Source organism: Panthera onca, chromosome D3 (assembly GCF_046562875.1).
Source record: "Panthera onca isolate mPanOnc1 chromosome D3, mPanOnc1 haplotype 2, whole genome shotgun sequence".
Lineage (NCBI taxonomy): Eukaryota > Metazoa > Chordata > Mammalia > Carnivora > Felidae > Panthera > Panthera onca.
This window is the reverse complement of record NC_138350.1, coordinates 16,481,293-16,503,021: the sequence shown is the minus strand read 5'-3', so window position 1 is coordinate 16,503,021 and position 21,729 is coordinate 16,481,293. Positions and strand designations below refer to the sequence as shown.

At 60.1% G+C, this 21,729-nt stretch overlaps 1 protein-coding gene across 2 annotated transcripts; it reads left to right on the top strand.

The window, feature by feature from the left end:
- The first annotated feature begins 15,106 nt into the window (after positions 1-15,106).
- TMEM119 (transmembrane protein 119) lies at positions 15,107-21,507 on the top strand. 2 transcript variants are annotated; one of them, XM_060612489.3, is made up of 2 exons: positions 15,107-15,213; positions 19,349-21,507. In XM_060612489.3, exon 2 carries the CDS (start codon positions 19,361-19,363, stop codon positions 20,198-20,200), a length of 840 nt encoding a protein of 279 aa, XP_060468472.1. In that variant the 5' UTR covers positions 15,107-15,213; positions 19,349-19,360; the 3' UTR covers positions 20,201-21,507. The 2 variants fall into 2 exon arrangements, with proteins under 2 accessions (XP_060468472.1, XP_060468474.1); XM_060612491.3 differs by lacking the exon at positions 15,107-15,213 and adding an exon at positions 16,935-17,029.
- The last annotated feature ends 222 nt before the right edge of the window (positions 21,508-21,729 follow it).

Here is a 21,729-nt window from a genome sequence, read left to right as displayed (position 1 = left end):
CACTTAACCGACTGAGCCACCCAGGCGCCCCGGGCCTTGGTTTTTTCTAATTTAACTTATTAAACAACTGGCTTACAAAATTCTGAAACTCTAACAGTTGGCCCTCGGAGACTGCTATAGGCTGGCTCCTACGTCCCACTGTGCCCTCCTCCTGCCCGGACCTCCCCTTGGCCTTGACCATCACCACCTGAATCACCCCAACCATCTATTCAGCAAATATATTCTGAGCACAGAACATCTGCAGTATCTCCATGAGTCCCCTCAAACAGCCTGGGAAGGAGGAACTCGTATTCTCATTTTACAGAAGAGGAAACTGAGGCTCAGACAGGCGAAGTCACCTGTCTCAGGTCACCCATAGGATCTGGGACCGGAACTCAAGCCTGAATCCGAAAGCCACGTTCCTACCACAGTGCTATGTTATTCTTGAGGTCGCGGTGGGGTTCTGGGGGAATGCCATGCCCCGAGCTCTCACCCCTGCTGACCTGTCCTGGTGCCTGGAAGTCCCCATCAGTCACCCTTGTGGCTCCTGGCTGCCGAGGGAAGGCGCTGGTACTTGGGAGGGTGACAAGCCCGAAGCCAGCTCTCTCCTTGCAGACAGCAGGACACAGCCATGCTGGGGTCTAAGACAAAGAGAGGTGGCCGGGGACATCGACTGGGCAGTCAGTGCACGTGCACCCCATGCAAACTTGTCACCTGCATGACCTACCAGACCTCACAACCACCCCATGATGTGGGTACAATTATTATCCCATTTTACTGCTGGGAACACACAATTATTATCCCATTTTACTGCTGGGGAAACTAAGGCTCAGAAAGCTGGATCACTTGCTCTGGCTGGTTGCTCTGCTAAGAAAGCAGACTGTACTGACTTCAGCTCTGGCGGTGGGGAAGGAAGGAGGGTAGACGGGAAATCAGGAAATGGGGGCGGGGGGTCAGCCTTGCGGGGGTTCTTCTGGAAGCTGATCTGGGCAGAGGCTCGTCAAGCTTGCCCTCCATATCCCTCCCCATGTGCCGCTCTGCTGAGCCACATAACTCGAATGTCAGGGTATGTCCACTCTGTGCTATGTCCCCTGGGATGCCGTGTGGTTAAGACATGGGATGCCCACTGGGGCTCATGGCCTGGAGGGAGTAAGAGATTTGTCAAATGGTCGCCCAGAAAATGATAAGATTGTGGCTGGGCCCGGAGCCCAAAGGTGGTGGCGGGGGTGGGGGTGGGGTTGCTGGGCATGTGCAATGTAGCCAGACTTTGGGGGTGGGGTGGAAAGGAGTCAGGAAATGGTATGAGGCTGGAAAGGTGCAGAGTTGTGGAGGGTGGGTGCAGGGAGGAGAATGTTCCAGCCACTGAGGACAGCGTAGAGAACAGGGTGGGGACATTGGGAGAATGGACAAGGCCGGGGTGGTGGGAAGGAGCCAGAATGGCTTCAGGGAGGAGGGCGAGGCTGTGCGAGGATGGGGGAGGCCTGGGCCGGAGAAGGGGTGCGAGAAGGTGAGGAATCGAGGGATAACTGGGAAGGAGGAAGGGGAGGAGTCGGTGATGGATTGGCAGGATGAGGAGGAGAGGGAAAGAAGTGAAATCTCGTTTGCTACTTGGGTATCATGCATGGAAGAAGCAGGTCGGGCGGTGGGTTGGGCTTCCGCCACGTCGCGTCTGCAGGGTCTGGTCAACCTCCAGGCGGAGGTGTCCAGAAGGCTCCTGGAAAACAGGCTCAACGTCACTGACCATCAGGGAAATGCAAATGGAAGCCGCCCGAGATGTCACTTTGTGCCACCGGAAGGACTAAAACTGAAGACCGACAATACCAAGTGCTGACGAGGACGCAGAGAAGCCAGAACGCTCCCGCGTCGCTCCCACAAATGCACCAGGGCACAGCCGCTTTGCACAGCAGTGTGGCGGTTTCTTACAACGTTGGACACATATTCACCATTTGGCATATTTGCACCAAGTGGCGCATCCAGGCAACTTTGCAATCCCTTTCCTAGGTATTTCTGCAAGAGAATGAAGCCATATGTGCCTACAAAGACCTGTAGATAACACTTTTGGCAGCTTTATTATTAATAACCCCAAGGCTGGAAACAATCCAAAGATCCACCATCTGGTGAATGGATACGTGGATGATAGGACACCACTCAGACTAAAAGGGCGCAGACGGTTGACTGATGCACAACGTGGATGAATCTCAAACACACGCGGGGCTAAAGGGGCCAGACACAAAGGGCTGTTTGTCTGTTTCGCGGCTTCAACAACAGGCAGGGCAAGAACAGGCCAAACTGAGCTATAGCGGCGGAAATCAGATCGGTGGTTACCCTTGCCGGGGAGGAGGAGGCTGGAAGGAGCTGGAAGGAGGGGCTGGAAGGAGCCTTCCGGGATGATGGGAACATGCCTGATCTTGGTCTGCGTGGTGGTCACACGAGATTGTCACTTCCCGAAGCCCCCCACCCAACTGTTCTCTCCTGACTGGTGCATTTCACAGTGTGGAAAGTGCGTCTCGAGTGCAAGCCAACGAATGAGCGGGCAGGTGCGTTCGTGAGTCCGGCTGGGCACGCCTGCGGGTCCGCTCGGGTGAAGGAGCGTGCGTGAGGGTCGAGGGCTTGGAAATCTGGCCCCGGGAGGCGGGAGGAGGCCACAGCTCCTGGAGCTGTCCCACCCATGCCCTGCGTAGATGCAACCCTTCTTTCCTTCAGTGGCTGCTCCTGTGCCCAGACACCATCCATGACTCCCTAGTACCCAAGTACAAAAAACGTGTCCAGTCTTGTCAGTTGCTGGGCATTGACCTAAATGCATCGTGGTCTGGACGGACTGGACTCCTCACTCTTCACACATGCTTCCTGCCTCTCATCCATCACCCCCTTCCACTACCTCTCTCTGAGGTCAGCTCCCCCAGGCCCCAAGCGCTTTCTGAGCTCCGAGCGGATCCAGCCATGCCTCTGGTCTCCCTGTTGGCTCGTTCCTCCTCCTTCTGGTTCTTTGCCCCGAGCCTGGCTGACCAACAGATAACTCCAGTGTGTTCTCCTCCACTCCGGGCCTCGATCTCTCCATCTGTAAAATGGGTGTTCGTGTGTCTGCTCATGCCACCGTCATGCCATTCCACTGTTCACTCACTCACTCGGGTGAGCCGCCCGAGGCAGGGTCTTGTGCATCTGTTAACCTTAACAATGGCACTAGAAGCTCACCCCTGTGTGCCCGTCAGGAGTTTACTCTGTGCGAAATTGGTCGCCTGTGTTTTCTCATTTCATCCTCGCCTTGTGAGACGGGTCCTCTTTGTAACTCCATTTTACAGATGAACACACTGAGGGTTCAGAGAGGTTGAATGACTTGCCTGAGGCCACACAGATCTGGGACTTGCTGGGGGGCAGGGGGACACCAGCCACCAAAGGCTGGCTTCTTGAGGAAGGGCTGGATATTCCCCCAAATCCCCAGGGCTCAAAGCCACACCCTCGGCCCGACTGTCCCTCCGCCACACAGAGCAGAGTCCTCCCCGGAGGCTGTTCTGTGCCCACGCCAGCCCACGGTGGAGGGCGGGAGGTGCTGGGAGGCGGCCGTTGGGCTCTGCCCATCCTTGGTGCCCACGTAGTGCCAGGGGTGATGCCAGAGAGTACTGTAGGGCAGAGGTATTCCCTAATTCAACCACCCCAGACTCAACTCTGTGAGACCTTGGGCCTGCCAGCACCCTCTCGGGTCCCAATTTTCCCTTCTGTAGAATGGGAGTATCTACACTAGCTCCTGCTGGAGGGACAACACCACCACGGGGCAGGCAGCAGAACTGGGAGGAGCCGACAGGGAGGATATGGTGGGCAGCCAGGGCACCCACCAGGCAGGGTGGGATGGCAGCTTGGGAGCCAGCGAAAGCCTGGAGGCAGGGCTGCGAGAAGGTCCTCCTGGAGGTGGGACCTGAAGCCATGGGGGGACTAAGAGAGTGTGGTCCTCGCCCAACAGGGCTCCTCTTAGTAACGGCCGGTGTTCTCAGTCCCCACAGAGGGGGCACGCTTCCGTCCCCCGGGGCAGAAAACGTCATGACAAACAGCCTGTGGCTCTTGCATTTCCCCATAGGTAGCCCCGCCCTCACAGGTAGCCCCGCCCCATAGGTAGCCCCGCCCCATAGATAGCCCTGCCCCCATAGGTAGTCCCGCCCCCCACAGGTAGCCCCGCCCCATAGGTATCCCCGCCCTCATAGGTAGCCCCGTCCTGTAGGTAGCACCGCCCCCATAGGTAGCCCCGCCCTCACAGGTAGCCCCGCCCCATAGATAGCCCCACCCCATATGTAGCACCGCCCCCATATGTAGTCCTACCTCCATAGGTAGTCCCGTCCCCCATAGGTAGCCCCGCCCCCATAGGTGGCCCCGCCTCCATAGGAGCCCCGCCCCCATAGGTAGCCCCGCCCCATAGATAGCCCCACCCCCATATGTAGTCCCGCCCCCATAGGTAGCCCCGCCCTCATAGGAGGCCCGTTCCATAGGTAGCCCCGCCCCATAGGTAGCCCCGCCCTCATAGGTAGCCCCGCCCCATAGGTAGCACCGCCCCCATAGGTATCCCCGCCCCCATAGGAGCCCCGCCCCCATAGGAGCCCCGCCCCCATAGGTAGACCTGCTGTGCCCAGAGACACTTCACTAAAGTTGAAACCGCAGCCGCGTGCGAGGCGGTGTGTGGATTCAAGGTCCTAAGGTGGTTGGCCTCGAGGACAGGTGTGCTGCGTGCCTCTCTGGGTGGCCCTAACGGCGGGGCTTCAGCCTCAGCCTCTGCTCCTGTGCTCCCTGCACACGCGGTCCCGGGCCACGGGATGCCGCAGGCTTGCGGGGCAGGGACTGCGACTCTGCGTCTAGAACGGTCCCGGCACCAAGCAGGTGACTGGGCGGTGTCCGTGGAATATTCCAACAGCTGGGAGTAGGCATGAAAGCGTTTTGGAAGGACAACACGGAACAATGCCCGTCCTGGAATGTTACGTGGACTCTGAGCCTCAGTTTCCTCCCCTGTGAAATGGGATGATCACAGTGTCGCCCCGCGGGGGTGTTGGGGGAGGGGTGAAGGAGCCGAGGCCGGAAGAGAGTAAGTGCGTGCCCGATAAATCACAGCTGTTGGGATCATTGATGTGGGAAGGAGACGGGAAGGCAGTACACCATGCTGTTGAGCGGTTCACTGCCCAGCGGGCGTTAAGTAAGTTTCATTTGCTTCTTTCGACCTCTGTCTTCCTCGTGTTTCTCAACAAACAGAATAAAACCATAAGTGCCAGGGGATCGGGGGTCCCCAACCTCCCTGGCTGGTGAGTAAACCGTCGTCCTAGACTTCCTGCTGTTCTCACGGGAAGGCTGTGAGCCAGTGGTCTTCACCTGGGGGTGACACTGCCCTCCAGGAGACATTGCCACGTCTGCGAATATTTTTGGTTGTACCCCTGGCATCCAGTAGGTGGTCGGGGTGGCTGCTAACCACCCTGCAGTGCACAGGGCAGCCTCCCCCTCCCCCCCCCCCAATGGGGGGGAAGTGTCTGGTCCAAGAGGTCAAGGGTGCCGAGGTGAAGAAGCCCTGCTATCCTCACTCGGCAGTGAGAGACCCACAGAGCTCCCCTTCCCAGAGGTTCTCAGGGACCCAGATGGGCTTCTGCGTGCCGGGGGAGGCTGGTGGCCGGAAGGCTGTAGCCATAGCTGCCGGGGGGAGGCTGGAGAGCTGCATGCCCATGCCCGAGGCGGGCAAAACGAGAATGCCCTCTCTGGGCCTCATGACAGACCAGAGCGCCAAAGTGGCACTGACACAGTCCCCTTTCCGAGGCACACGAACCCTGCCAGGGGAGTCATGGGCACAGGGAACCACACTCCCCTCCAGTCTCAGCGTTGGTTCCAAGCTGCTCCCCACTCCCTTGGGTTCATTCTTTCCAGAGACCCTGCTGTCCAGGCTCTGGGCCCCCAGGAGGGACAGGCTTCAAGCGATTTCCTACAGAGTTTCAGCGGTGCCTCAGCAAATCACCGGGTGCAAATGAACACGCAGGACAATATTCTCCCTCTTCCTGCCTTCTGGCCCCATGAGCCTTCTTGCTCTTTCTTCTTCACGTGCTCCTGCCTCAGGCCCTTTGCACTTGCTGTTTCCTGTATCTGATGTTGTCTTCCCAGATGTCTGCCCGGCTGCCCTTGTCTCACCCTTTTGGCCTCAGCTTGCTGTCCCCTCTTCTGAGAGGTCTTCTCTGCAGCCCAGACCTTGGGTCTCCTTTCCCACAACCCCCTTTTCCGGTCCAGCACTGATAACCATCTGGAGCGAGGTGGAGATAATGAATTTTGTTGTGCAAGGGCGGGGCCCCTGTTCCTCATGTTCCCTCTCCCCTCGTCACTGTGCCTGGCGCACAGTAGAGGTTCAGGGAGCATTTACTGAATGAACTAACGAGCAAGGGAGGCTGTGCACGGGCGTGGGAGGGAGGCAGAGCAGTGACGGAATTAACAAAAGCCGTCAGCACGGGGCGGGCGGAGACCAAGGGAACCTTAGGTGTAAGGCTTGGAGTCCGGCAGACCTGGTGCGAATCCCGGCTCCCCTGCTTACCAGTTGCAGGGTGGTGGACACCCCGCTAACCTCCGGGAGCCTCAGCTTCCACGCCTGCGAAATGGGGAGAGGAGTCCTTGCTGATCCTAAGGCCACGGGAGAGGCCACGACCGTGCGCGTGGCTGGCACACCGGAGGCGCCTGGTTACTGCCCATCTGGGGAGAGATGGTCCCTGGCTTCCGGGCAGACACGGACCACCTGAGCGGCACCGCGGGGGCCTCCGCGGCCCGAACCTCAAAGCTCCGCCCCTGCGGTTTGGGGCGCAAACCCCCGCCCTGCTGAGCTCTCTGTCTTTTGGCCTAAAATTAGCTCACAAATTCCTTGGCTGCCTGGCCGGTGCTTCCAACCGACAATTCAAACCAGATGTTTCCAGCTGTCGGGGCCCATCCCCCCCCCCACCCCCCCGGCCCGCGCCCGCGTGTGTCCCTGCTCGAGGAGGTCTGAATTAACCCCCGGGGAGAGCAGCCCGCTGGCCACACTCAGGAGCCCTGGCTGCGTGGCGGATGCAGGGGTGTGGAGGGGAGCCCCAGGCCCGCAGGCACACCCCCTTCAGGGATGGGGGCGCCCCCTGACGACTGACCTGCTGGCGGGTGACGGCCACCGGGCCTAATTGCTCTGCCCCTTTCCATCCGGTAGCATTATGGAGTGCCTGCTGTATGCCAGGCTTCTGTGTTCGCTGCTGTCCAGATGGTGAGACAAGCATTCTCAGTCCCAGGTATCGCTTGGTTGCTGATATTATTATTATTATTATCATTATTAGCATATTTATTTAATGCCAGGTGCCAAGGCTCATTGATTTCTCACGATAACCCAGGGGTGTGGGGGTTATTATTACTCCCATTTTACAGATGAGGAAATCGAGGCCCAGGGCGGTGGAGTAACCTAGCCCAAGGGCCCCCAGCTCCAAAGGAACAGAACCCAGAGGTCCCCGAAGGGCAGGTAGTCTTGGCTCCTCCTGGGTGGGTTTGACTTCTCTGTTGTCACCCCCCCATGTGGCCCTTTTCCATGTGGTGGGTGGGTCTGGATGTCATGGAAGGACCAGAGCGAGGATGTCCCTGGGCCCAGCAGGCAGCTGGAACCCCCCCACAAGCCAAGTTTCTGTCCCAGCTGAGTCAGGAGCTGGTGGTCAGGGTGGAAGGATCCACGGGGAGGCTGGGAATCTGTGTGGCTTTTGTGAGGGCCTCATACAGAGCCCCTTCTCCCCAGAGATGGGACCCAGAGCCATCTCTTGGTCAGAGTCCTGGAGAGAAAGAGTGTGTGTGTGTGTGTGTGTGTGTGTGTCTGTTGGGGGTGGGAAAAGAGGAGAAAGCCTTGACACATGGAGAGATGTGGTGGAGGGTTTGCCCACACAGGGACCCATGATTGGCCTTCTTCACCTACAGTAAAAGCCCAGATCCCTGCCAACACCCACAGAGGCCCTGCACGGTCTGGCCCCGGTGCCCTCTAACCTCCCACTGTCCCCTCACTCACTCTGTTCCAACCACGCCAGATACTTCTTTTCCTCTCCTTGAAAATGCCAGGCTCCCCCTACCGCAGGACCTTTGCACCTGCTCTTCTCGCTGCCTGGAATGCTCTTCCTCTGATCATCTCTCTCACTCACTCTCTCACAGCCTTCAGGGCTTCGCTGGAATGTCCCCCTTTCCCTGACCTTTTCCTGACTTATATATCACTAAGTTGTCACTTTAACCATCTTCCTTGTTCCACTAGAATATAAGCTCCGTCAGGACAGGGATTTTTACCTTTGTTGTTCTCTGCTGTAGCCCCAGAGCTTAGAAAGCACCTGGCATGTAGTATGTGCTCAGTAAGTACTGAGAGAGAGACAGAGAGAGAGAGAGAGAGGGAGAAAGAAAGAAAAGAGAAGAAGGAATTTAGGGAGGGAAGAGGAGACAGAAGGTCTTGGTGTAAAGTGAGCGGGCAGAAAGAAAGCAGGAGAAATGTGGGGTGAGGGACTGGGTGTTTGGGTGACTTAGGGCCCCCCGAAGTTCAGCCCCAAGCCCTCCCCACTTCTCGCTCTCGGCCAGCAGCCCTCTGTTCAAAGTCAGGCACCCCACCCCCTTCCCAATAGGGCTGCAAAGGAATTCAGAAGCACCATCTGATTCCGTCCCACGATGGGGTAGCGGGTGGGGCGGGGGCAGTGGAGACCGCGGGGGGGGGGGGGGGGGCACGACGTGCCCGAGGGCACCCAGTGGGCAGGGCCAGATGGGGAGGGTGAGGCCAGGTCTGCGGTGTTTACATTCCTGCCCTCCCAGATGGCTTCCGTGCGGGGCTAGCGAGGCGCTCCTTGCACCGGCCGGGCCGCGGGGAATGTAAATGTTTACAAGGCAGCGCGCAGCTGGCCGGGCCACCAGAGCCACGGGAAGCCAGAGATCCTACCGGCTCCTGTGCCCCCCTCCAAAAAAAGAGGGCGATGCAGCGTTCCTTTTTTTTTTCCAGAAAACTTTTCATCGAGTCATAACCTACGTAAAACACACGAATCTCAAGGGTGCGTGTTGATTCCTCCCTACGCACGCGCCCGTGTAACCGCCACCCAGGTCTAGATAGCATACGCTTCCAGCCCTAGAAGGTTCCTTTGTGTCTCTTTCCGGCCAACACCACCACCACCCCCCGCCAAGGTAACTGCTCCTCTGACTTCCGTTCCCCTTAGCTTAGTTTTGCATTTGTTCTAGAACTTCGTGTAAATGGCATCACCCAGCGTGTGTTCTCCCGGGCCCAGTTCTTTCGCTGGGCGTGTTGATGGGACTTATCCACGCCGTATGCCCCCGGCCTCTTCCTTTCGCTGCTGAGAAGCGCTCTCCTGCATCGAGGTACCAGTCTGTTCACCCGTTTTTCTGTTGGTGGACATTGGGGCTGCTTCCAGTGTTTTCTGCCCTGGTAGATTAACGCGGTCATGGATATTTTTGTCTCTGTGTGGATGTGTGTTTTTATTTCTCTTGGGAAGATACCTACGAAGGAGGTTGCTGGACCATCCGGGAAGTGGACGGCTAACTTTGTGGGAGCTGCCAGACCGTTTTCCAAAGTGGCTGTGCTGTTTTGCTCTCCCGTCCATCGTGGGTGAGCGTCCAGGTGTTTGCTGGCGACAAGTGAATGGAAACGCGTGGAAAATTTACTTAGGATCACTGAGCGACAGAGCTTGGAGGAGCCTCCGCTGACCCCCCCCTGATGCAGGAAGGGAAACCGAGGCTCGGGGCCACGCAGTGTGTGAGGAGCAGAGCCAGGAGCTAACGCAGGTTCCCTAATGTCCAAGCTTTTAACTACCCCAGGGTCTTAGCGGATCAACGCGCTGTCTTGTTTTCCCGGAAGAGGCCTCATGCCGAGCCCTTTCCTACCTCAGGGCCTTTGCGCCTGCTGTTCCCTTGGTCCGGGAGCTCTTCCTCCTGCTCCTCGAGTGCCTAGTGTCTCTTATCCTGCAGGCCTCAGTTCAGAAACGTCTTCAGACAGGCTGTCCCTGACCACGGTTGCTAAAATAACTGCCCAGGCACCTGCCCCCCGCCCCCGCTCACTTCGAAGCTATCTTTTATCCTTTTTATCTCCTTGACAGCATTTCGCAGTGTTGGATTATCTTCCCGATTTGCCACTTGACTTGTTTCTCATCCGTGTCCCCTACTAGGAGCTCCCTGAGGCCGGGCCCTGGTCTGCCTTGTTCCCGGACAGGACCTGCTGCATAGCAAAATAACGTCATTGTACAGCCCCTCCCTGGGCCTCCGTTTCCACATCTGTGACATGCACAGATTGGGCTAAAGTCATTCAGCCGGTGGGCGGCATTTATGGAGCCCCTGCCGTGTCCAGGCGCTGGTAGAGTGGGGATGCCTTAACAGAAAGGCTCTGATCCTGGACCCGAGAAGCTGACAGTCTAGAGTCATATGTCGAGAGACCACGAGAGCCCGGTGTGCTCGAGCCCTCTGAACGGGGAGCCCGCTGGGAGCACGGAGGAGGCTGCTGACATCCCTCTCCAGATGGGGTCGGGGAGGGCTTCCTGGAGGCGGCGATGACTGAGCGATGATGTGCAGGGGAGCAGGGACGGCGGCACAAAGCTGGCCGTTTCTGGCTCATCGACAGCACAGATCCTGTTGACAGGTGCTCGGTACACAGCTGGGGAGCAAGTGAAACTCTCGAGTTTATAGGTGGGGAAACTGAGGCCTGGGGGGGGTTCACAGCACACCTAGAGCTCTGGCCTGCCCATTCTGCCTCCTTGGAGCACCCCCCCCCCCCCCGGCCAGGAGGCCACTCCATGGGTGTCCCTCTGAAGGCCAGGACGACGCTGTGATGGGGCCACAGCCCAGGCCTCTCCAGCCACATAAAAGGCTTGGGATATTTTTGCCAGGAGGGCAGGTCCCAGTGGCCCGAGGGCCGTGTAATTAGAGGCGGCACCGAACCCACCAGAGGCCAGAGCTGGGGACTGCGGTGGGCCGGGCTGCCCCAGGCTCAACCGGGGAGGACCTTGGCCGAGCCGCCGCGGGGCGTGGGGGGGTCCCCTCCCCTTCTCCGCCTCCTCGGCCACGGCTGTTCAGCGGGGCGGGCGCACAGCTGGTAATTGTACGGGGGGCACCGGGCGGGGTCTCGGAATTGCTTCAAGGCCGGGATTATAGGTTGCAAGCGAGCGGCCTGGCCTGCTCCGTGCCCCAGGCCTGCCCGCTCACCTCGGAGCCACGGCGGTGCGGGCCCTGGGGGTCAGCTGGGCCGGGCCCCACAACAGGCCCTGGGGCTGGAGAGTGAAGAATGTGAGACCTTCCGGTAGATGAAGACTGGCTGGGGCAAAGTCTCGGAGCACGAGGTTGTCAAACCCTGGGAGTGCAGGAGTGGAGGTCAGAATGCTCATTCGCACAGCGACAAGCATTTATGGAGCGCCTACTGTGTGCCAGGCGCTGTCCTAGATGCTGGCGTTACGGAAGTGCACAAAACAGACCTGGCTCATCTACTCTGTTTGGTTGAAGTGTAATTATTTATTTTGAAAGAGAGGGAGAGAGAGAGAGAGAGAAGGAACCAGTGGGGGAGGGCCAGAGAGAGAACGGACCGAGGATCTGAAGCGGGCTCTGTGCCGACAGCAGAGAGCCCCATGCAGGGCTTGAACTCACAAGCTGTGAGATCATGAGCTGAGCTAAAGTCAGACGCTTTAATGGACTAAGCCACTCAGGCGCCCCATGGCTCATCTATTCTTAAAGGATAATAACCTTCCGGAACCGCTCTGAAGGTGCTGGTTTCCAACTACCTCGGGGCCTTTGCACGTGCTGTTCTTGCTGCTGGGGATCCTCCTGCCTCCTTGCCTTCCTAAATACCTCCTCCTCATCTCCATGAGCAACTCTGCTATTAGCTCCTCATGGAGGGCCCCAGGAGCTCTGGGACCAGACTAGCCCCCTACAATGCCAGAACTGCCCCAGCCCAGCTCTTAGCCCGGTTTGCAGTTAGATACTCATTTGTTTGTGTACTTGTTTATTTCAGGTCTCCCTTCTACGCTGTGAGCTCTGTGCCCGTGTTTGCTCATCACTGTCTCCCAGAGCCTGACACTGGCTGGGTGTAAAGTAAACGTCACGAGATATTTGTAGAACGAACGAAGGGCGGAGTGTGAGAGCGTCGGGACCTCAGCGTTGGCAGCCTCGTGGCAGAGATCTGGCCCAAGCCCATTTAGCTGCAGCCCAGAGAGGGGCAGCGATTTGCCCAGCCCCCCACAGTTGGTGAGACACAGGGAGGGGCTGGCGAAGAAACAAGGGCTCTGATCTCCACACGCTGTTGGAGCTAGGTCACGCTGCTGTGAACCTCAGTTTCCACATCTGTCAAATGGGATGTGCTTATCCATCCACCTCTCCCCCAGGCACTTACGGAGCCTGCTGGGCTTGAGGCACAGCGGTGGGCTCCATGGAGGGGAGGGACGCCCGGTACTTTGGAGGGTGGCTGACTCAACTTTGCAGGAAGCAAGTAATAACATTCGCTCTCAGTGTGGGAGGCAGAATGAGGCCCCTCCCCCAGAGATGTCCACATCCCGAGCCCTGGAACCTACAGATGGGAATGTGTCACCCGGCATGGCAAAGGGCTTTGCGGATGGGATTAGGTTAAGGACAGGAGGTGGGGAGGTCATCCTGGGCTATCTGGGTGAGCCCAATGTCATCCCAAGGGTCCTTGAAATTGGGAGAGCGGTTTGGAAGAGAGCCAGGGGGATGTAGTGTGAGAACCTAGCCCATGGCAGCTGGCCTTGAAGACAGAGAAAGAGCCCATAAGCAGGGGAACTCAGGCGGCTTCTAGATCCCTCCCCCGAACCCTCCGGGATGAACGGAGCCCCGCCGACACCGTGCTTTTCACCCGGTGAGACCCCGTTTCTGACTTCTGGCTGCCAGTACCGTGAACAACAGATGTGTGCTGTTTAAGCCTCTAAAGTTTGTGGTCATTTGCTATGGCGGCTGTAGGAAACTCATATGCTTGGCATCTAAGCAATGCTCGTTCCTGCCCTCCAGCTCCTCTGACTTTTCCCAGAAGCCTTGTGAGCAGCGGACATTCTCTGTCCTCAGTTTCCAGATGACAAAACAGAGGCGGAGGTAGAATTTGAACCCAGGTCCGTCTGCCTGTGGGTCCGGGCTCTGCCATTCTGGTACCAAAGCAGGAGCACAGAACAGGACCCTGACTTAGGCGGGGGCATCCGGGCCATCTGACCTGGAGTCAGGTCCTGTTTGGGCTGGTTGCACCCCTGCCTCTTGATGTCTCGGGGTCAGATTCCCTGCAGCCCTCAGGCTTTGCCAGCAGGGGCTCCTCCCCGGGGTAGCGGGCCCTGGGATGCCCCCTGGTCATCTTGAAGGTGGGTGCCCCTGCTGCATCACGTCTGTGGGTGGCCACTTGCGCCTGGGGGCATGTGCATCTATGAGCGTCCACTGGCGGGCAGTCATCCGTTTCCTTGGGACGCAAGGTTTGGGGGTGACCCCAAGAGACAATGGGATCTTCTCTGGGGTTTTTTCCAAACAACTGCTCTCCCCCGTTTTGGAGGTGAGTAGGGATTGCGGGGACCATCAGAAGAGGTGATAGTAATCTAGAGTCCTGGTCCCTAAAGGGTGGACAGGAATTGTCAACTCATGCACTCCTCCTGTCCCATACCTTCTGTGGCTCCCTACTGCCTCCTGGATGAGTGACGCTTTAACCTGGCTCTTGCTGACTTCGACCCTCATTACCTGCACCTCCCTTTTCTCTGCCTCACGCTCCAGCCTGATCTAATTACGGTGCGGCTTTCCAGTCACTGTGCCTTTATCCATGCTGGTCCTCCTGCCAGGATGCCTCTCCGGGGTCTCTTGTTCAGACTGGCTGCTGTCCTCCTGGACGACTTCCCGCCTCTTTCTCTCAGGGCACCTCTCCCTGCCCTGGGGTTCCCGGAGCTCTTGGCCTGACCTCTCTCCTTCTACAGATCCCTTTTCCATTTTGTGTAAAAGTAATTCGCATATGCGTCCTTCTCCCTGGACTTCTCCAGAGGGCTGGGTTGTGTGGGATTTCCCTCTGAGACCTGATGGGCAACGTGCCTGGCACATGTTCAGCAAGCACTTGTGAATGAATGAATGAATGAATGGGTACGTGAATGAATGGATGCAAGGGCCACTGACCCACCGGGGTCCTCAGGTCAGCCAGAGATCCCAGTTGCAGGGTCTGCTATTGACTTGCCTCAGTTTCCTGGTTGAGCCACTTGAATACACCCTGCCTCACTTTTCCCACCTGTGAAATGGGGTCCCGATTCCTTCTCCAGCTACTCCATTTGGGGTATTGTGTGTGTGTGTTTAATGTTTATTTTTGAGAGAAAGCGAGACAGAGCGTGAGGCGGGGAGGGGCAGAGAGAGAGGGAGACGCAGAATCCGAAGCAGGTTCCAGGCTCCAAGCTGTCAGCACAGAGCCCGACGCGGGGCTCGAACTCACGGACTGCGAGATCACGACCTGAGCTGAAGTCAGACGCTTAACCTACTGAGCCACCCAGGCGCCCCTCCATTTGGGGTACTGGAAGGCCACAGATCTTCCAACGTGGGAGCCAGAGGGAGCCCAGGAAGCTTCCCGCCCACCCTGGCAAATAAGGAAACTGAGGCTGGAGAAGGGAAGAGCCCAACCAGGGCCAGCCAGTGGGTGCCAGAACTCGGCTCCCTGCTGCAGACCTGGACCCTCCATCAGGCCTCCGCTCGGGCTCTCCCTTAAACACACTCTGCTCCCACCCTGCACCCCGAGCCTCGGAAAACCTGAGTCACAGCTGGAATCGAGGACCAGGACGGGGAATTTTCCTCCTCGCTTCCAGGGGCCCCTGAACCTCCCTGACCTCGTCCCCTTTGGAAGGGAGGCAGGCCCCCAGCTCGCTGTTCTGGGGGAGCGCTGCAGGCCAGCCCTGTGTGTCCGTCTGTCCGACCCGGGGGGCCGGTCCTGGGGACCTACCCCCTCCCCCCCCCCCCCCCCCCCCCGAGTCAAGGAGGAAATGCCCCATCTGGGGCTCCCCAGAGCTGGAGGGGCGCCTGGGGGAGTGCAAGCTGTGAGCGAGGGGGGACCGTGTGGGGCCAGCGCAGCCCCGCCCCTCCCCTGTCCCCACCCCAAAGCCGCCTAATGGAATCAAGCTGGCCCCGCGGCCGCGGGGCGGGAGGAAGGAGGCGGGGGCAGGGGGCGGGCGGCGCCGGGCCCGGAGCAGCGGCGGCAGCTGGCACTCCCCGACGCTCCACCTGGCGGGAGCACCCAGGCCTGCGTGCGCGGAGGGACGGGTGAGTCCCCGCGTCCCCTCGGTCCGGGAGCCTGGCGGTGGCCGGGGGTTCGGGGACGGGAGTGCCGGCGCGAGCACTTTGGGGCGCGTCTCTAAGTCCGCGTGCCTTCGGAGGGTGCGTTGGAGGCCGCGCGCCCGCGGGACCTGCGCGACGGGCTGGCGTGGCGGAACGCGGGTGCGCCGTCGCGGTGTCCCGCGGGCGCTGCCGGGCCGGCGGGGCTGCGTGTGTGCGGTTGTGGCCTCCCCGCGGGGGATGTGTTCTCCACCAGTGGGCGCGGGGGCGGGCGGCCCAGGGTCAGCGGCGGGCTCGTGCGGACCGGCCTGTCCCGTCTGTGGGGGAGCCAGCGCGTGCCCGGGGGCTGGGTATGCGCTCTCGGGCCCGGACGCGCGGCCCGGCGTGGGGCTGTCGTGCGCCCTGTGTGCATCCGCGCCGGGGGGAGGGGGGGGGCGGGGGGGGCGTGCAAACTTTCTGGGGTGTCTGGGCGTATGCGTGTCCCCGTTGCCGTGCGTGTGCGTTGTAGTGTGTGTGTGTCTGCGTTGTGCGTCTGTATCTTGTGTGTCCGCGCTGCTGCTCTGTGTGCCTGTGTCTTTTGAGCCTCAGGACTCCCCTTCCCTGTCCCGGCCTCCCTTCCAAGGGACCCAAGCCCCTGTCCTCGGCTGCCCCGGGGCCTGGGGCGGGGGCGCCTAGCGATTCAGCCAGACCCCTCCCCCAACAGCCGCTAATTGAAGCCAGGTTTTTGTGGGCTGCCCCTCCCCCTCTGGCCACGAGTCTCTGGGTGGGGGTGGGGCAGTGACTCGCCTCCCAGCCTCAGGTACCCAGGCCCTAGGGGGGGGGATTTGCAGCACCCGCGTATGCCCCAGGCACATTTAAGGCCGCGAGCCCCAGTGAGATTGGCGCTGGAGGAGGCCCTGCTCCAAGCTGGGGGTCCTGCTGGGGGTCCTGCACCACCATGCGGCCCCCACTAATTAATTGATAACCTACTCCTCCTCTGGCACTGCCGTGGACAATAGACCCGAGAGGTGGCCCTTATCCCCATCATACAGATGGGGACACCGAGGCTCACAGAGGTGACATGCCCCACTCCGGGACACATAGCTGGGCAGTGAGCGGCCTCCTCTGGGGTGTTCGGACCCGCTTCCCTTCAGGGCTCTGCCTCAACTGGTTGTGTGATCCTGGGCAGGCCATTCCCAGCCTCGGGGGCGAATTTCCTCTTGGGTAAAATGACAGGGGTTGGCCTGACGCCAGCTCCCAATGGCCAGGAGCTGAGTTTCCGAGCCCCGGAAAGAAATGAGGACTCAGGAAGCTAGGCTCACCTTCTCCCAGAAAGGAGGTGGGGACGGCAGGCGGGCAGAGGGATCACTTCAGAGCTGTCCAGGCCACGGTTCCCACTCTATAGAGGGGAAACTGAGGCCCAGAGAGGGCAGGGGCTCGTCGGATAGGGTCACACCTTGCCTTTGAGGCCCGACCGGCTTCCCACCCTGCCTGCACCTTTCTGGGGGAGCCAGGCTGTGGGGTGTGGGGGACCCGAGAGTCGGGGTCTCGGCCTTTAACGGCCAGTGATAGCCTGTGTGGCCTCTATCCTTATCCTCTGTCCCTGACCCCAAGGTTCTGCGGGGGAGGGGAGCCCTTCCCTCTATCCAGCTGGGTGCTGTGTGTGTGTGTGTGTGTGTGTGTGTGTGTGTGTGTGTGTGTGTCTGCACGCGCATGCGCCCTGGATTCCTGGGTGGCCAGAGCTGAGATTTCACTCAACAGGGTAAAAAAGTTGATCATTTCCTCGGCGGGGGAGGGGGAGGCAGTGAGCCAGTTTACACATCAGGTAAGGAAATCATTTTTAATCATTTGCCTGCTTGGAGGATGCCGCCGCTAGTCCTGGGCTCTGCTGGGGTCCAAACGTGGCTGCTCTGGAGCCCGCCCTTTCCCGGGTGCTCTGTGCCAGCTGCCTTCTCCACGTTATCTCACCCGGTCCTTAGGGCCTGTGGTCACCTCCCCGCTGCCTGCCCACTGTACAGACGGGGAAAGTGAGGCCCGGAGGGATCGGACCACAGCACTCGACCAGGTGGAGCCAGGGTTCCAGCCGCTTCGCTGGCGGCAGGCCCTCCCAGGACAGCCCCCTGGGCACCCCCCGGGGGGTAGTAGTCGTGGTGAGAAGCTTCGGCCGCCACCACGAAAGGTCTCTCTCAGGCAGGGAGGTGACTGGTGGACAGAGACCCCAGAGATCAAAGGTGTCCGTGGGGACCTTTGCTAACAAGTGCGCGGGGCGGGGGGGTGCTGGGTCCGCCCGTGTTGCAGCGGACAAGTAGTGTCTCCCAGGGTGCCGGCTCGTTTCTGGGCCGGCCCCGGGCACATACGAGTGTGTGGTGTGTGTGTGTGAGTGTGTGTAGTCTGAGTCACACAGAGGAAGGTTAACACCCCGGCTCTGACACTCCCCTCCGTGTGTCCCTGGGCAAGTCACTGTCGCCTGGGCCAGTCAGGCAGAGCCGGCAGGTGTTGGCCCCCAGGGCTGAACCGTAGAGTGGCTCTGGGGCGGGGCCCCCGGCAAAGGGGGCGGGGCTTCCCCCCCCACCGCCCCCCAGTGGAAAGCCCAGGGTCATCAGCTCATTATTCAAAACGAACCCCTGAACAGATTTGCCTCTTTTTATGCCCCGGAATTATCTTTTTTGTTTTCTTTTGTTTTGTTTTTGGCCACCGGAGGCAGTTTGTCCAAATTTATGTCGGTACAATTAATTTCCACTAACGATGCTTAATGGGGAGGCTTCGGGTCGTTATGAAGAAGCCGCTCAAAGGCCTCACTCCCCTCACCCCCGCACTTAATCCGGCACCCCTCAAGCGATTTCCAGAGCAGGACTTGGGGACCGGGCACTCGAGGGGACACGCAGTCGAGGTGCTGGGAACCTGACCTCCTCCTCCAGGCCAGGACCTTGCTCCGTGACCAGGGGCCTGCCCCTCGCCGTCTCTGGGCCCCTGTTCCCCATCTCAATCCCCTGAGACAGGGTGGCAGACAGGGCTTCCTAAGGCTTTTCTTCGAGCTTCTAGCCCCACCCAGTGCCAGGGGCCTGGGCCCTCTGTTGGGTCAGGAGGGGTTCTCGGGGCAGCCCATGAGGGGGCTGCAGAAAGGGGCTCCTGGGTTTGTCTGAGTGCCTAGCCCTCCTCGGGCTGGCTGGGAGAGTCCGTGTTTCAGGAGGTGGTCTCCTCTGTAAACCTAGGCCGTGCAGAATTTATTGGTCAGCCAGGCTATCTGGGCCGGATGGGGTCTGGGGGTTCATCCTGGGAGCAGTCTTGCCGCAGGGGAGGAGGGAGGTGCGGGGTTCATCTGGTTCCCGTTTACGGGGGGCCATAGGACTGGGGCTCCCGCAGTCTCCAGCTTTGTCTCTGGCACAAGGGGTCCCGCCACCCCCTCCCGGGCCTCCACGCCCTGCTTTGTGCCTTGAGGTGAGGGCCAGCCGTGTTCTTGGCATCCAGACCCTCTGCTGAGCTCAGGGAGTCTGGAAGCTTCACGGGACCCCAGAGTCACTGGGGGCTGCTGGGGAGGGTTCCCCAAAAGAGGAAGGGCTCACTCCCTCAGTGACTCTGTTTCTTACTTACTCAGCCTTACCATCATTTCTCCCTCCCTGTCTGGATCCAAACCCCTGCCCTCTCCTGGCAATGACTTAACCCCTCTGAGCCTCAGTTTTTCACACCCGCAAAATGGGAGTAATAATAATAGTACTTCTCCCATCGGGTGGTTCTCGGGAGTCAATGAAGTTCTGTGTCAGAAACTTAAAATAGGACCTGGCACATGGCAGGCAGTGGAAGGGGAAGTTATTATTCATTCGGCCCGGTCGGTCAAGAGACACTTATGGAGCACTTACTGTGTACCAGACATGGTGTGAAACCCTGAGGGTGCCCAGATAAGTAAGATTCGGTTCCCGCCCTCCAGGACCTCAGAGTGGAGTGGGGTGACTCACCAGGGGTCCCTCTGGGATCTCAGAGTGAAGGAGGGGGCGGGCATGTTCCCCACATATGGGTAGACGGGGTCCATTGTGTGGCGGGCAGGGGAAGCGGCCTTCTGGAACACGTGCTGTTTCCTGCACCTGGCCGCGGTCCCCGAGACCCCGGCGTTCCACCCTGACCTGTCTCCCGCCTCGCTTCCCCGCAGGTCCTGGACAGCATGGTTTCCGCCGTGGTCCCCAGGCTGCTCGTGTCTCTGCTGCTTCTCCTCAGGGCCCTGCCCGCGGTGGCCTACTCCGTGCCCCTGCAGGCCGCCTTCCTGGAGGACACAGGGGGCAGCGGGGAGGCCGAGGGCTCATCGGCCTCCTCCCCGAGCCTCCCGCCCCCCCGGACCCCGGCCCTCAGCCCCACGTCGCTGGGGCCCCGGCCCACGCCCCTGGCGGGCCCCAGGCCCCCCACCAACTTCCTGGATGGGATCGTGGACTTCTTCCGCCAGTACGTGATGCTCATCGCCGTGGTGGGCTCCCTGGTGTTCCTGCTGATGTTCATCGTCTGCGCCGCCCTCATCACCCGCCAGAAGCACAAGGCCTCGGCCTACTACCCGTCGTCTTTCCCCAAGAAGAAGTACGTGGACCAGAGTGACCGGGCCGGGGGCCCCCGCGCCTTCAGCGAGGTCCCCGACCGGGCTCCCGACGGCCGGTCCGAGGAAGCCCTGGATTCCTCCCAGCAGCTCCAGGCTGACATCCTTGCCGCCACCCAGAACCTCAAGTCCCCCGCCAGAGCTGCCCCGGGCGGTGGAGACGGAACCAGGATGGAGGGCAAGTCGGAGGAAGACGAGAGCGGCAGCCGGGAGGGGGGCCAGGAAGCCCAGGGACGTGGGGTCCCGGGGGAGAAAGCCGAGGTGCCAGATGAGCCATGCGCGGTGGGGGCGGAGGAGGCTCTGGAGGCCGGCCAAGGCCAAGGCGAGTCAGAAGCGGCTCCTTCATCAGCCCAGGAAGCCAGAGGACCCGCTGGTCCCCCCGAGGGCCCCTGTGCTTGCGGTATCGCCCCCAAGGTCTAACAGGCCTCTGGGGCTGCTGGCCTTGACTGTCGGACCCCTAGTGGTCACCTCCATGGATGTGGGAAGGCCCTTGACCCTTTCCGCTCCCTGACACCCTCTCCTCAGCGCCCCCCCTCCCGCCCCCACCGCAAATCCCAGTGCGTCCCAACCCTGCAGTGGGCAGAGGTGCTGGTCTCCGGCCTACCCCGGGAAGCTCCCCCCGTTCCAGGAACACTTGCCCCTGCAGCCCCAAAGGGCGGCACCCCAAACACAGCTCCTCCGGGGAGGCGGGGATGGGAAGGATCCCTGTTATATTCATGAAAACACGGCCGACGACATGGGCCATGTCCTTTGGGAAACGTAGATCATGGGTCCCCTGTGACGGTGCGGACCTCGCCGGGGGTAGGAAAGAAAAGTCAGAATACCTAGGAGTTTTGGACCAGGGTGAATGGGACAAGGCCCCTGGGGCGGGCGCAGTTAGAGCTACCGTAGACGTGGGCCTGATGAATCGGGAAGCTTCCGGGGGCCCGTGCGCACATCGCGACACGTCCCTAAATGAGCATTTCCAAAGCTGCGTTCCCTGCGGTGCTCTGTGGAAAAAGGATTTTGGGGTCCGATGAGTTGAGGAAACACTGCCTCTCTGTTCCCCGCACGCCCCCCTTAGGGCACCCCAGGGCTCTGCAAATACTCCAGTAAAGGCTCCGGTTGGAACCCGGTTGGTCTGTCTCAAACTGCTTTTGACCACAGGGTTTTTTTGACCACAGGGTTTTTTTTATCCTCGTCGTTGTTATTTTACAGTTACAGAATAACATCTTGCAGAGCACACTCTGGAAATCAGTGCCCCAGATGTTCCTGAAGGTGCCCCCCAGTTTGTGGTTGGTCCAGGGTGAGGGGTACGGGGCCTGGGGGTGCTCGGGTCCCCTCAATTCTGCCAAGCATCTCTGCCCGGGGACGAATTGCTCATCCTGTCACTGCCACCCGCATGGGATGAATGCGTCAAAGCTTTCTTGTCAGGCCCCCGAAGCTGGGGGGCTGTGTGTGAGGGGGCCCCACTCTGGGGGAGACTGAGAAGGTGGGGGCGGTTTCCAACACCCAGCCTGGAGCGGGGGGGGGCCCTGGCCCCCCTCCACGTCGTTCACGTGCATTGTCTGGCAGCCTGTGCCCACAGCATTCTTTAGCTTTCGACAAGGGAGACTGAGCTCCGTCCTGATCTGGGGAGGCTCTGGGGGGTGCTCTTCCTCAGCCCTTCATCTGGGGCCCCCCCAACCTCTGCACAATTTTTTAGGTGCTGAGATATAGCAAACCAGCACAATAAACCTTTATTCTGGCCCGAGTGTCGCTGGTTTTCTGCAGGGCGGGTTGGGGGTGGGGGTGGGGGGATGAGTCTGCTGGTGGGGGTGGGGGGGTGGAGCCTTTCTTCTGGGCTGTTCCATGGGTTGAGGCAGCTTTCTGGGGGAGATACGGCGGGCAGGCTGAATGAGCAGATTCGGGAAGGGAGTGGAGAGCAGGATCCCCATGGGAAGTGGGTGGGAGTTCTTGCCCCCAAGACT

What these genes read in the sequence shown, in the direction of transcription:
- TMEM119 (XM_060612489.3), top strand. Translation starts at nt 19,361, where the DNA reads ATGGTTTCCGCCGTGGTCCCCAGGCTGCTCGTGTCTCTGCTGCTTCTC.